A 13,015-nucleotide genomic window follows, 5' to 3' on the forward strand; every position below is an offset into this window, starting at 1 on the left:
GAAATTAAAAGATGCTTGTTCCTTGGAAGAAAAGCTATGACCAACCTAGACAGCATATTAAAAAGCAGAGACATAACTTTGCCAACAAAGGTCCACCTAGTCAAAGCTATGTTTTTTCCAGTAGTCATGTATGGATGTAACGAGTTGGACCATAAAGAAAGCTGAGCACCGAAGAACTGATGCTTTTGAACTGTGGTGTTGGAGAAAACTCTAGAGAGTCCCTCGGACAGCAAGGAGATCCAACCAGTCCATCCTAAAGGAAATCAGTCCTGAATATTCATTGGAAGGACTGATACTGAAGCTGAAATTCCAATACTTTGGCCACCTGATTCAAGGACCTGACTCACTAGAAAAGACCCTGATGCTGGGAAAGATTGAAGGTGGGAGGAGGAGACAACAGAGGATGAGAGGTTTGGATAGCATCACTGACTTGATGACCATGAGTTTGAGTAAGCTGTGGAAGCTGGTGATGGACAGGGAAGTCTGGAATGCTGCAGTCCATGGGGATCACAGAGTTGGAGAAGACTGAGCAACTTAACTGAACTCAACCGGGGTATTTTACCATCTGCCAACCTAATCCATAGCTTACTTTCCCCTGGTGTTTCTCATTGCTTTACTCATTGTATTAAGGCCTGTATATAGCAGTTAACTTTCCATAAAAGACAACAACATATCTGAAAATTGAACCACTTACCTAAGTGCACTTGGAGCTTACTTGGGGTCTAGTATAAAGTTTAATAGCAAGTAAAGGAAAATAAAAGGATAGCTTCCATTGAATTAAAATACCAAACAATAATTTTAAAATATATTACATTGAGCTGAAATGGAGTTTAGTAAAAACTTTGCTTACAAGTGAGATTTTCATTAGTTTAATAATTCTCAGCTTTTCTGTCCTTTCATTCAAAGTGTGATTTTTTAAAAACCCACTTGTTTTTAAGCTCTGCCTCAACTTTTCTTCCTTCCTTGTACATTCTCTATCTATCATGATTTCATGCATAATGTTTGCATATGTTTATAACTCTGAAATATATTTTCCTATATTCTGAAGTCAATGAAATAATAAACTTTATGAGAGCAAGAAGTTTGTGCCAAGGAAGTTACTGCATTCGCTTTAGATTTGTGCTAATGACCATTGCTTGGAGTTAGTTTCTTTAGAAAAATACAAACTAATAGTAAACTTCCATGATAATATTTGCTCAGAATTTTCAAGGAAGTCTGTGGCTTGCCCAAAAGCTTAACTTTTAACAACATCTTTCAAACCTGCGAAATTACATTGCCTATTTAGCCAATTCAGTGTACATAATATTAATTTACTGTGCCACAAAGGTAGTACGCTTTAACTGTTATTAGGGGAAAGTATTTATTTGATTTCCCTTTATGAGTCTCACATTGCTTATAATTCAGTAGGGCTACCACATTTTCTGGGCAGGCTATCAAATAGGATGTTGTAATGATTTGCTTGACTAGTAGAATAGATGAAAAAATATTAGTTCTGTCTGTAGCTGTTCTATTTTTGAATTTCAGATTTGCACAGTTTGAGACCATTTATTCCTTGTGGTTTTCTTTAACATTTTTTAAAAATTCTTTTATATTTTAAAGAGTTAAAGATGTCACACAAAATCAGGGTAATGGTTAGGGTACTATGATTTCAGAGGACAAAATAGAAGACTTGGGTTTTATCTTAAAATGCCAAGGAAAGGGCTATAGTACAATGCAAAATTTTTTGGCTTTGGTGAAAGGAAAACATAGGTCTTACTTGTAACTGACATCTTGGGATGCTTGAATGCTTCAGTTCTCTCTCTGCATTATATTCCTTTTTATCTTCATGAAGATGTTGAGATGTTTTCTGATTCATAAAAAGTTACTTAACAAAATTATCTTTGGAATAATCCATTCTACTTAGAGGATACATATAAACTCAGAGTGTTTCAGTAGACTAACTTCCTATATTCCACATTATCATGGATTCCTTGAATAACTGGATGAAGTTCTCTTTATGTACGCTAAATTCTTAAAACTTCATCTTCTACATATTGTTGCAAAGGAGACCCATCATTGTGGCAGTTTATTATTTTATATAATCCATTTCTTTTTTCAACAAATATTTATCAAGCAACTACTAGGTTTCAGGCATATTCTAGGTACTTAGTGCATATTGGTGGACAATGTAGACAAAGATCTCTGCCCTGGTGAATCTTATATTCTACTGGAAAAGACAGGAAACAATAAATATAAAAAAAGAAGTAAAGAATGTATTATGTTAGAAGTTGATAAGTACTTTGGTAAGAGGAAAAAACAGCAGTGCAAGAAGTGTTTGTTTGTTTGTTTGATGCTGGCATAGGGAGGAGCAGACCTCTGTATTAGAGGGGTCAGATTACTCAGTGGCCATGTGAAGGAAGTTGGCCATGTAGAATCTGAGGGAGGAGCATTCCAGGCAGAGGGAATGGCTAGCACAAAAGTTGAAAGCTGAGACAGTCTTGGCATGTTTGGGAAACAGAGGCCATTGTGGCCAGAGTAGAATCAGTGACGGGGAGAATAGTAGGAGAGTTGCTGAGGAAAGTAGTGCAGGCCTGGGTTATGTATGGCCTTTCTGTGAGTGAGATGGCAGTCGTTGCTTACCAGAGGGATGACATGAAATGACTTACATTTTGAAAAGGATCACTCGGTCTGTTGGGAGAGAACAGATGGAAGGGGTCAAAGGTAGATGGAGGGAAACCTGTTAATGAGATGCTGCAGTTAATCAGCTGAGAAATGATGACCATAACTTAACTAGAAAAGAGTCGAGAGTACAGGCAAGAGAGGAAGTGAGAGATGGTAGAAGTCTGTGTTTCGAAGTAGAGCCAATGGATTGGAAGAGAATTTTGAGAGAAAGAGGAGTAGCAGTGATTCTAAGGTTGAACAGGTTGGTTTTTGTTTTGTTTATTTTGTTTTATTTAATAGGGGTGTTGGGGAAGGAGTTCAGTTTTACACATGTGAATTTTGAGAAAGTTGTTAGATATCCAAGCAGAGACATCAAATAGGCAATCAGATACTTAAGTCTAGACTTTGAAAGAGAAGTCTGTACTGGACATGTATTGGGCAAATTGTTAGCATATAGATGTTAATTAAAACCATGAATTAGATCATTCTAATCACCAAGGGAGTGAGTGTAGATAGGGAACTTGTGAGTGAATTTCATGTATTTGGCATGATTTACTCAGTGGGCTTGTAAAGTTAAATATGCCCTCTTTTCAAAGAACTCATGGTTTGTATTTGACTGTACATTTTCATAAATGCAGGAGATGCTATTCATATAGACTGTAGTATCTGGAGATGAATATTGCAATGGGCAGTATGGGGATGCGGGGAACAGTGTGGAGGGTCAGTTATGTATTTCTGTATGTTAATGGCCATCAGTTCAGTTCAGTTCAGTTGCTCAGTCATGTCTGACTCATTGTGACCCCATGAACCACAGCACGCCAGGCCTCCCTGTCCATCACCAACTCCCGGAGTTTACCCATACTCATGTCCATTGAGTCAGTGATGCCATCCAACCATCTCATCCTCTGTCGTCCCTGTCTCCTCCTGCCCTCAATCTTTCCCAGCATCAGGGTCTTTTCAAATGAGTCAGCTCTTCGCATCAGGTGGCCAAAGTATTGGAGTTTCAGCTTCAGTATCAATCTTTCTAATGAACACCCAGGACTGATCTTTAGGATGGACTGGTTGGATCTTCTTGCAGTCCAAGGGACTCTCAAGAGTCTTCTCCAACACCACAGTTCAAAAGCATCAATTCTTTGGCGCTCAGCTTTCTTCACAGTCCAACTCTCACATCCATACATGACCACTGGAAAAACCATAGCCTTGACTAGACATGTTAATGGCCATAACATGATACAATAAATGCTATTCTTGATATATGTAGTAGAGTTGTAATATAATATAATATTAATAATGTAAAATGTAATAGAATTTGTATATGTCATGGGATTGTAGAGAAAGAAAATGTGATTTGACTCAATGATAAGAAGGTGGAGTTAAATTTAGAAGACTCTGTTTTCAAACAATGTATCTTAGAACAGATTAATATATAGTAACATTGTGTGTAGTTAAAATCAAAATTAAGACCTGAGCCGAAGGATCACTTGACATTATCTTTTAATAACCTACGTTCAGCTCCGCCTTTGGGCACCTAGTTTGTCTTCCGAGATCCCCCATCCTATTGGTAAAAAGGCTACCGAAGCCCATTGCAGCACTGTTCATGGTTGAAGGCAGAGGTGGACGAGGAAGGAAGGCACAGGAATGACAACAGGACCACAGCATTCTAGCTTTCTATACCTGAGGATTCTGTTAGGAGTTAACAGGGGTGGTGTGTCCCATGATCAGTCCATCAGTGTGGTCTTGCACTCTCCATTGTCCCTTTCCTGTGGCTTAGGTTATAAAGGAATAGTTTTTAAAAAGTGGGTTTTGTACTTTCTGTTGTAAGCATTATAATCTCCAAAAACAAACAAACAAACAAAAAACATCTTTTATGTGAAGTGATGCCTTTAATGTGATTTTCTGTTCCCAGCTCTAAGAATACTATTGAGTCATCCACCAGTGGTTATTGGCCAAGTAGGTGAGAATTGTAAAAAGTGCTTCCAGGTGAAATACACACACACACACACAAATATATATATGTGAAGTGAGTGAAGTGAAAGTTGCTCAGTCATATCTGACTCTCTATGAACCCATGGACTATAGAGTCCATGGACATCTCCAGGCCAGAATACTAGAGTGGGTAGCATTTACCTTCTCCAGGGGATCTTCCCAACCCAGAGATTGAACCCAGGTCTCCTGCATTGCAGGCGGACTCTTTACCAGCTGAGCCACAAGAGAAGCCCATATATATATATATACACACACATATTCACACACATGTGTATCTTTAACATTTTTAAGTGGTCTTTACCTCATGACATCAGCCTTGTATCCTATGAATAATCTCAGTTATAAAGCACATCTAGGCCACAACTGAATTAAACTTTTACTTAAAAATTGTAAATATTGGGGTGGTCCAGTGGCTCAGACTCCACACTCCCAATGCAGAGGGCCTGGGTTCAATCCCTGGTCATGGAAATAGATCCCACATGCTGCACCTAAGACCCTGCACAGTCAAATAAATATATTTTTAAAATTGTAAACACTTGTATTTTCTGTCATTCATTTTATGAAAACATGACAAAGTTCCTTGAAGACAATTGACAATTTGACAATAAAAGTAAACTGTTATGCAAAACTAGAATTGGTGCAGAACATAAATAGCAACATTTCACACTATAAATAGCAACACTAAATCGCTGGGCCTAAAACTTAGTTTTATGCATACTGCTGTTCTCTGCTTATTGTTTTCCCTTTACATGTGAGATTGTTCTCAGTGTATCACTTCTGTACCCACCTTTGAAAGTCTTCATTCTTTTAGGCACCCTTAACTATACATTAGGCTATGTCCCAGCACCTAGCACAGTACCCTGCATGCACCCCTCTCTAAAGAACCATTTGTCAGTCTATTAGGTGCTGAATCATTAGTTGCTTTCTCTCATTCACATAGCAGCTGAACATGTGTATATATGATCAACAGTACTGCAATTCTTCATTCAAGTACTTCCTGTGCTTTATTTCATATTTACCAATATTTACCATATTTCTCTATCCTTACTTATTTTTATGATGTTCAAACTAATGAAATAAATCTAGAATAAGCAGCTACCAATTAAAGAATTCATCTGGAGAATTAACTGACATAATGGCATGTGCAGGAACCCTAATTAGCCTTAATTTATTTATTCAACAAACTTTTATTGAGCTTACTGAGTGCCAGCTACTGTGCAAAGTGACAGGGGTGTAAAGTGAATAAGGCAGGTGGAATCTCTATCCTTATGGAGGTTTTTGACAAGCAAACAGTTGCAGTGCTGTGTAATAACACAAGTCCAGGGTACTGCAGGAGTGCATCAAAGGGCACTTGTATCTGTTAGAATTAGGTTCAAGGACAAGTGGCACAAAACCCAAATAACAATAGTTTAAAAGAAATAGAAAATTTTTAACATGAGTGTCTCGAGGTAGCCCAGAACTCCATGATGTCAGATCTACTTCTGTCTTGTTGCTGTGCTGTGGCTGACCTCCCAAATCACCTCATTGTGCAAGGGGACTTCTCCCGCCCTAGGTCCACATTCCACCAGAAGGAAGTAGGAAAAGAGAGGGGAGGAGCAGTCTCTGTAACTTTAAAAGACTTCCTAGAAATTGCTCAAACCACTTTCACTTACATTCCCATTGGCCAGAACTTGGTCACGTGGTGCCCTAGCAGCAAGGGAGGCTGGGAAATGATGTATTTATTCTGGGCAACCAGGAAGAAAAACAGGATGAATGCTAGGGGACAACTAACAGTCTCTGCCTCAGGATTTCTGGGAAAATAATTGTCCAAATTGAGATCTGGGATAAGTAGGATTGTCAGAAGTGTATGTGTGTGTATCCTGACAGGAGGACAACATTCCAGAGAGAAGGAAAAGCTCAGGGAATTCAACACTGAAGAAACTGTTCTTTCACCAATCACAGTTAATCCTTGCATGATAGTGTTTGTGCTCTTCTTCTAGTTGGGCATTGGCTTTTCAGACTTAGAGGTGCTTGGAACTCCAGAACTTCCAGGCTGTGATGAGAGAGATGATGTATTGACCAAGGGGAGAGGATTGGAGCATCACGACTCACGTGTTGGCATGCTAATAAATGTGATTGGGAGCAGTAGAAGGGTTACTAGGCAGATTATCAGATTGATAGGAGAACATATTAATAGAAGTTAGTATCAGTCCTCTATTTAAAATCCCTGCTTGTGCCAGAGCACTTATAAAAATGTAGCTCAATGCTCTGTGATAACCTGGAGGGAGGCTCAAGAGGAAGGGATATATGTATCCATATAACTGACTTACACTGTTGTACAGTAGAAACTAAGACAACATTGTAAAGCAATTATACTCCATTTTTTAAAAAAGCAGTCACATATCTTACTCCCATTGAAATAAAATTTTGTTGTACTTTAGCCTTTTGCTATTAGCCTCTGTTACCTGTCATGTCCAAAGTTCCAAGTGTTTTATTTGAATCTTCATACCTGAGAAACCAATAGGGTCAGGAAAATAGGAACCGGTCTTTGCATAAGTGTTTATTGAACTTTTCTTTATCATCTTTCAGGTCTTGTAGAAATTTGCCTGATGCACCCTCTCGATGTGGTGAAAACCAGGTAAGGTTCTGCATGAACAAGTTTTATTGACTTTGGCTGATATCCAAATTAAGATCTGTCAGAACACTAAATGCTAGAACTTGTCCTAGGCCGGTAGCTTCTCCCAAAAATGGCATTTATATTTACTTGTTAAAGAAAATACTATTTGACAGATAAAATGTGAGCAGTGAAAAGCATTTCTCGATAGAGGTCATCTGAAGGTATATAATATTTTACTGCCGTCACATGACAACCATAAGGTATGATTTGTGACTTAACTGGTGAGCAGAGGAAATTTATCAAAATGATGTAAAAACTTAACTCTGTCTAGTGAATTATGACAGCAGACTTCCACTTGGCATTGCATATAGCAGATTGCTATTTAATAGTTAGCATTTTGGTGTGAAACTCCAAAATTTCAAGTAAACTTCTTTAATGGTGCTTAAAGAATTTATTCCTACATCTGTTTGTCAGTGCAGAGTGCCATACTTCCTGGAAAATGCATTTGCTCTTAAAGGGGGATACAAATCAGGGCAATGTATTAAGTCTGTTTACCAAGAGAAAACAAAATCTTGTGGGTTTTAATATGATTTGGAGCATTTTTTTTTTTGAGTTAAATCTGTGACTAAATTACTGAACTCTATTTTTTCAAATTAAAAGCTCTGAAACTGTAGTGAAAGTTTCCATTTATTTGCATTGTGTCAGTCCCAACAACATGCCTAGGATGGAGCTTAATAGCAGAAGTGCCATCCAACAATGATGTTCAAGCAAACCCTTACGACCACAGTTAGGGAATACTTGATGAGTCAGACTGGTCATTGAATGGACATGTTGCTTAATTTACCTGAAGAGGCAACTGAATCTAGGCTGGTGGCTGAAAGCAAGGGAAGGTGTCTGTGACATGCAAATAATATTACATTTCTGACAGAGATAGAGAAGATGAGAATGTGGCCTCTTTCATAGTCAGCTTTTGCACCTATAACAAAATTACATACAGACTGGGGGCTGTTTTGGAGGCTGGAAAGCTCAAGATCAAGATGCTAGTCAGTTTGATTCTTGGTGAGAACCCTCTTCCTGATTTGTAGACAGTCACCTTCTAGCTGTATCCTTTCTTGGTGATAGAGAGAGGAAACTCTCATGTCTTTCTTCTTCAGTTCAGTTCAGTTCAGTCGCTCAGTCGTGTCCGACTCTTTGTGAGCCTGTGAATTGCAGCATGCCAGGCCTCTCTGACAATCACCAACTCCCGGAGTTCACCCAAACCCACATCCATCGAGTCAGTGATGCCATCCAGCCATCTCATCCTCGGTCGTCCCTTTTTCCTCCTGCCCCCAATCCCTCCCAACATCAGGGTCTTTTCCAATGAGTCAACTCTTCGCATGAGGTGGCCAAAGTACTCGAGTTTCAGCTTTAGCATCATTCCTTCTAATGAACACCCAGGACTGATCTCCTTTAAGATGGACTGGTTGGATCTCCTTGCAGTCCAAGGGACTCTCAAGAGTCTTCTCCAACACCACAGTTCAAAAGCATCAGTTCTTCAGCACTCAGCCTTCTTCATTGTCCAACTCTCACATCCATACATGACCACAGGAAAAACCATAGCCTTGACTAGACGGACCTTAGTCGGCAAAGTAATATCTCTGCTTTTGAATATGCTATCTAGGTTGGTCATCACTTTTCTTCCAAGGAGTAAGCGTCTTTTAATTTCATGGCTGCAATCACCATCTGCAGTGATTTTGGAGCCCCCCAAAATAAAGTCTGACACTGTTTCCACTGTTTCCCCATAACATAAATTTCATCATCATGGGGTCCCCCAACCTATTTCCTCTGCACCCCCACCAAAGACCTTACCTCCAAATACAGTCATACTGGGGGTTAGGGCTTCAATATATGAATTTCAAGGGGCCACAAACATTCAGTCTATAACAACCTCAAGTCACCAAACCCAAACACAGAAAGAAGGAAATCCAACTTATATTCAAATGTAAGGTATGTGTAGGCTCCCTGGTGACTCAGTGGTAAAGAATCCACCTGCCAGTGCAGGAGATATAGGTTCAATCCCTGGGTCAGGAAGATCCACTGGAGAAGGAAATGGCAACCCTCTCCGGTACGTTTGCCTGGGAAATCCCATGGACAGAGGAGCTTGAGGGGGCATGGGTGGTTACAGTCCACGGAGTCACAAAGAATCAGACATGACTGAGCGACTAAACAATGAGGTGTGTGCACTCCCTGGACCGTCTTTTATATAGAGTTCAGAAACTGAAGCAAAATTCATTGTCCTTTCCTTCCTAATTTTAATATTAACCTTCTTTGAAAAGCCAGATTATTGTTATTAAACTCTCAGGAATATATAGTCTTTTTCATTTAATGCTAATTTCCTACATTAGCGTTGTGTTCCAATGAGCAAGGAGAAGTAAGAATGATTTAAATGAGACATGATATTGACATTATGGTTACTCATTCATTCCTGCAACCCTTCATTCATTCATTTAGCAAAGTATATTGAGCATCTGGTGCATGTGGGTTCCAGGTTAGCTCTGCCCTCAAAGAGCTCACAACTTGACGATAGGAATCTCATCACAGTGAATTAAAAAATGTCATTTCATGGAACTGGATTTGAATAGGATATTTCTTGAAATGTGCCAATTTATTAGAACTTTGTCTTCTTTTTATATAGATATTTTTATGGAAAGGGAATTCACTGATTTAAATTCGTCAAGTGCTCTTACCTAACTTCCAGGGACCCTGAAAGAGAAGTCAGTGGGATAGTGGATGGTATTTGACCTACATGACAATAAAAACTATACTGAATACAGACTCACAATCATGAAATAGACTGAAAGCCCCACACTTCTGCAGTTGACTGAATCAAAATGGAATACGCAAGATTGGAAGCATTTGTCAGTTGGACACTAACACCCAGGTGACAGGGAGGGCACAGGACAGACTAAATTATTGCTGAAATCGTCACTGTTATATTGTATGGGAGATGACTATGCTTCTGAATAAGACAGACTGTAAACTATAAAGGATAAAACATGAAACCACAGAGCAATAGTGATTTCACCAGGTTACTTTCCTTGATGATAGTCAAGGGCATTGGGTTCTAAGTTGTTGCAAGTGTTGTCAAAGTGAGCATGGGTTACACCAGGCCAAACCTCATGGCTTCAGTTTTTTGTGGGCTGTTTTTGCCTCTCATAGGATATTATTGCTTGAAGAATGGTACAGTGAATTAATCTGAGCATGGAAAGGCCTCATTTTCCCCAATATCTCATGTGTTGTAAGAGAAGTCGTTCAGTTGTGTCTAACCCTTTGCAACCCCATGGACTGTAGTCTAACAGGCTCCTCCATCCATGGGATTTTTCAGGCAAGAGTACTGGAGTAGGTTTCCATTTCCTTCTCCAGGGGATCTTCCCGACCCAGGGATCAAATCTGGGTCTCCCGTATTGTAGGCAGACTCTTTACCATCTGAGATGTGGCAAAATCAATAAGTCTAGTTCTTTCTTTTTGGGTTCTATTTGTACCTAATCCTTTTCTTTGTCAAATGAAAGATAACAGATTCTTAAAATGTATTTCCAAGTTCTTTCTTCACAGGAATTTGTTTCATTATTTTTTTTCTCACTCTGTAAATTACTGATTCTGTTACCCTTGGCTGGAGGGACAGGGGAGGTAGTAGTGTGACCTAAGCCCAAGGGTCAGGACTACCTGCTAATAGCTGGAGAACCAGACTACATCTGTCTAGTGGTCGCTGGTCTCAGAGGAGCCCCAACCACTGCCAGATTCCCTGTCTGAGACAGACAGGGAGAGGCAAGGTCCTCTGGCTTCTCTCTCCTCTCTACTGTCTCCCGTCAGTGCTCCTAGATGTTAAACCCATGAAAGCCTGGGAGGCCCAGCCCAGCAGAAGGTGGTCCCTCTGAGTAATAGAGCAGAGGACAAGGGAAGAGTGAGAAATGGTCTGCAGACAAACATTCAGAACTGATACACTGTCGTTTTAGTGAGATTTGGAGAAAAAGCTGACATAAACAATGCATTTTCTTTTTTCAAATTGAGATGTAATTGACATATTAGTTTCAGGTGTACGTAATGATTCAATGTTTGATTATTTTGCAAAATAATCACAATAAGTCTAGTTAACATCCATTATGACATATAGTCACAATTTTCTTTTTACTGTGATGAGAACTTTTAAGATCTACTCTCTTAGCATCTTTCAAATAAACAATATAGTGTTCAGTTCAGTTCAGTCACTCAGTCATGTTCGACTCTTTGCGACCCCATGAATCACAGCACACCAGCCCTCCTTGTCTATCACCAACTCCCGGAGTTCACTCAAACTCATGTCCATCGAGTTGCTGATGCCATCCAGCCATCTCATCCTCTGTCCTCCCCTTCTCCTCCTGCCCCCAATCCCTCGCAGCCTCAGAGTCTTTTCCAATGAGTCAGCTCTTTGCATGAGATGGCCAAAGTACTGGAGTTTCAACTTTAGCATAATTCCTTCCAAAGAAATCCCAGGGCTGATCTCCTTCAGAATGGACTGGTTGGATCTCCTTGCAGTCCAAGGGACTCTCAAGAGTCTTCTCCAACACCACAGTTCAAAAGCATCAATTCTTCGGCTCTCAGCTTTTTTCACAGTCCAACTTTCACATCCATACATGACCACAGGAAAAGCCATAGCCTTGACTAGACAGAACTTTGTTGGCAAAGTAATATCTCTGCTTTTGAATATGCTATCTAGGTTGGTCATAACTTTCCTTCCAAGGAGTAAGCGTCTTTTAATTTCATGGCTGCGGTCACCGTCTGCAGTGATTTTGGAGCCCCAAAAAATTAAGTCTGACACTGTTTCCACTGCTTCCCCATCTATTTCCCATGAAGTGATGGGACCAGATGCCATGATCTTCATTTTCTGAAAGTTGAGCTTTAAGCCAACTTTTTTGCTCTCCTCTTTCACTTTCATCAAGAGGCTTTTGAGTTCTTCTTCACTTTCTGCCATAAGGGTGGTATCATCTGCATATCTGAGATTATTGATATTTTTCCCAGCAATCTTGATTCCAGCTTGTGCTTCTTCCAGCCCAGTGTTTCTAAGCAGGATGACAATATACAGCCTTGATGTACTCCTTTTCCTATTTGGAACCAGCCTGTTGTTCCATGTCCAGTTCTAACTGTTGCTTCCTGACCTGCATATAGGTTTCTCAAGAGGCAGGTCAGGTGGTCTGGTATTCCCATCTCTTTCAGAATTTTCCACAGTTTATTGTGATCCACACAGTCAAAGGCTTTGGCATAGTCAATAAAGCAGAAATATATGTTTTTCTGGAACTCTCTTCGTTTTTCGATGATCCAGCAGATGTTGACAATTTGATCTCTGGTTCCTCTGCCTTTTCTAAAACCAGCTTGAATATCTGGAAATTCACGGTTCACATACTGCTGAAGCCTGGCTTGGAGATTTTGAGCATTACTTTACTAGCATGTGAGATGAGTGCAATTGTGCAGTAGTTTGAGCATTCTTTGGCATTGCCTTTCTTTGGGATTGGAATGAAAACTGACCTTTTCTAGTCCTGTGGCCACTGCTGAGTTTTCCAAATTTGCTGGCATATTGAGAGCAGCACTTTCACAGCATCATCTTTCAGGATTTGAAATAGCTTAACTGGAATTCCATCACCTCCACTAGCTTTGTTCATAGTGATACTTCCTAAGGCCCACTTGACTTCACATTTCAGGATGTCTGGCTCTAGGTGAGTGATCACACCATCATGATTATCTGGGTTGTGAAGATCTTTTTTGTATAGTTCTTCTGTGTAT

The 13,015-nt window shown here is 39.8% G+C and overlaps 1 protein-coding gene across 1 annotated transcript in view; it reads left to right on the top strand.

Moving 5' to 3' along the window:
- Positions 1 to 3,333: 3,333 nt before the first annotated feature.
- SLC25A21 (solute carrier family 25 member 21) overlaps positions 3,334 to 13,015 on the top strand; it is a 216,826-nt gene continuing 207,144 nt past the window's right edge. Inside the window, exons 1-3 of the mRNA XM_040257101.1 lie at positions 3,334 to 3,360; positions 6,606 to 6,750; positions 7,195 to 7,243. Of these exons, the coding sequence (XP_040113035.1) occupies positions 3,334 to 3,360; positions 6,606 to 6,750; positions 7,195 to 7,243 (221 nt within the window). The remainder of the gene's footprint in view (positions 3,361 to 6,605; positions 6,751 to 7,194; positions 7,244 to 13,015) is intronic.

This window comes from Oryx dammah, unplaced genomic scaffold, assembly GCF_014754425.2.
Source record: "Oryx dammah isolate SB20612 unplaced genomic scaffold, SCBI_Odam_1.1 HiC_scaffold_16, whole genome shotgun sequence".
Taxonomy (NCBI): Eukaryota; Metazoa; Chordata; class Mammalia; order Artiodactyla; family Bovidae; genus Oryx; species Oryx dammah.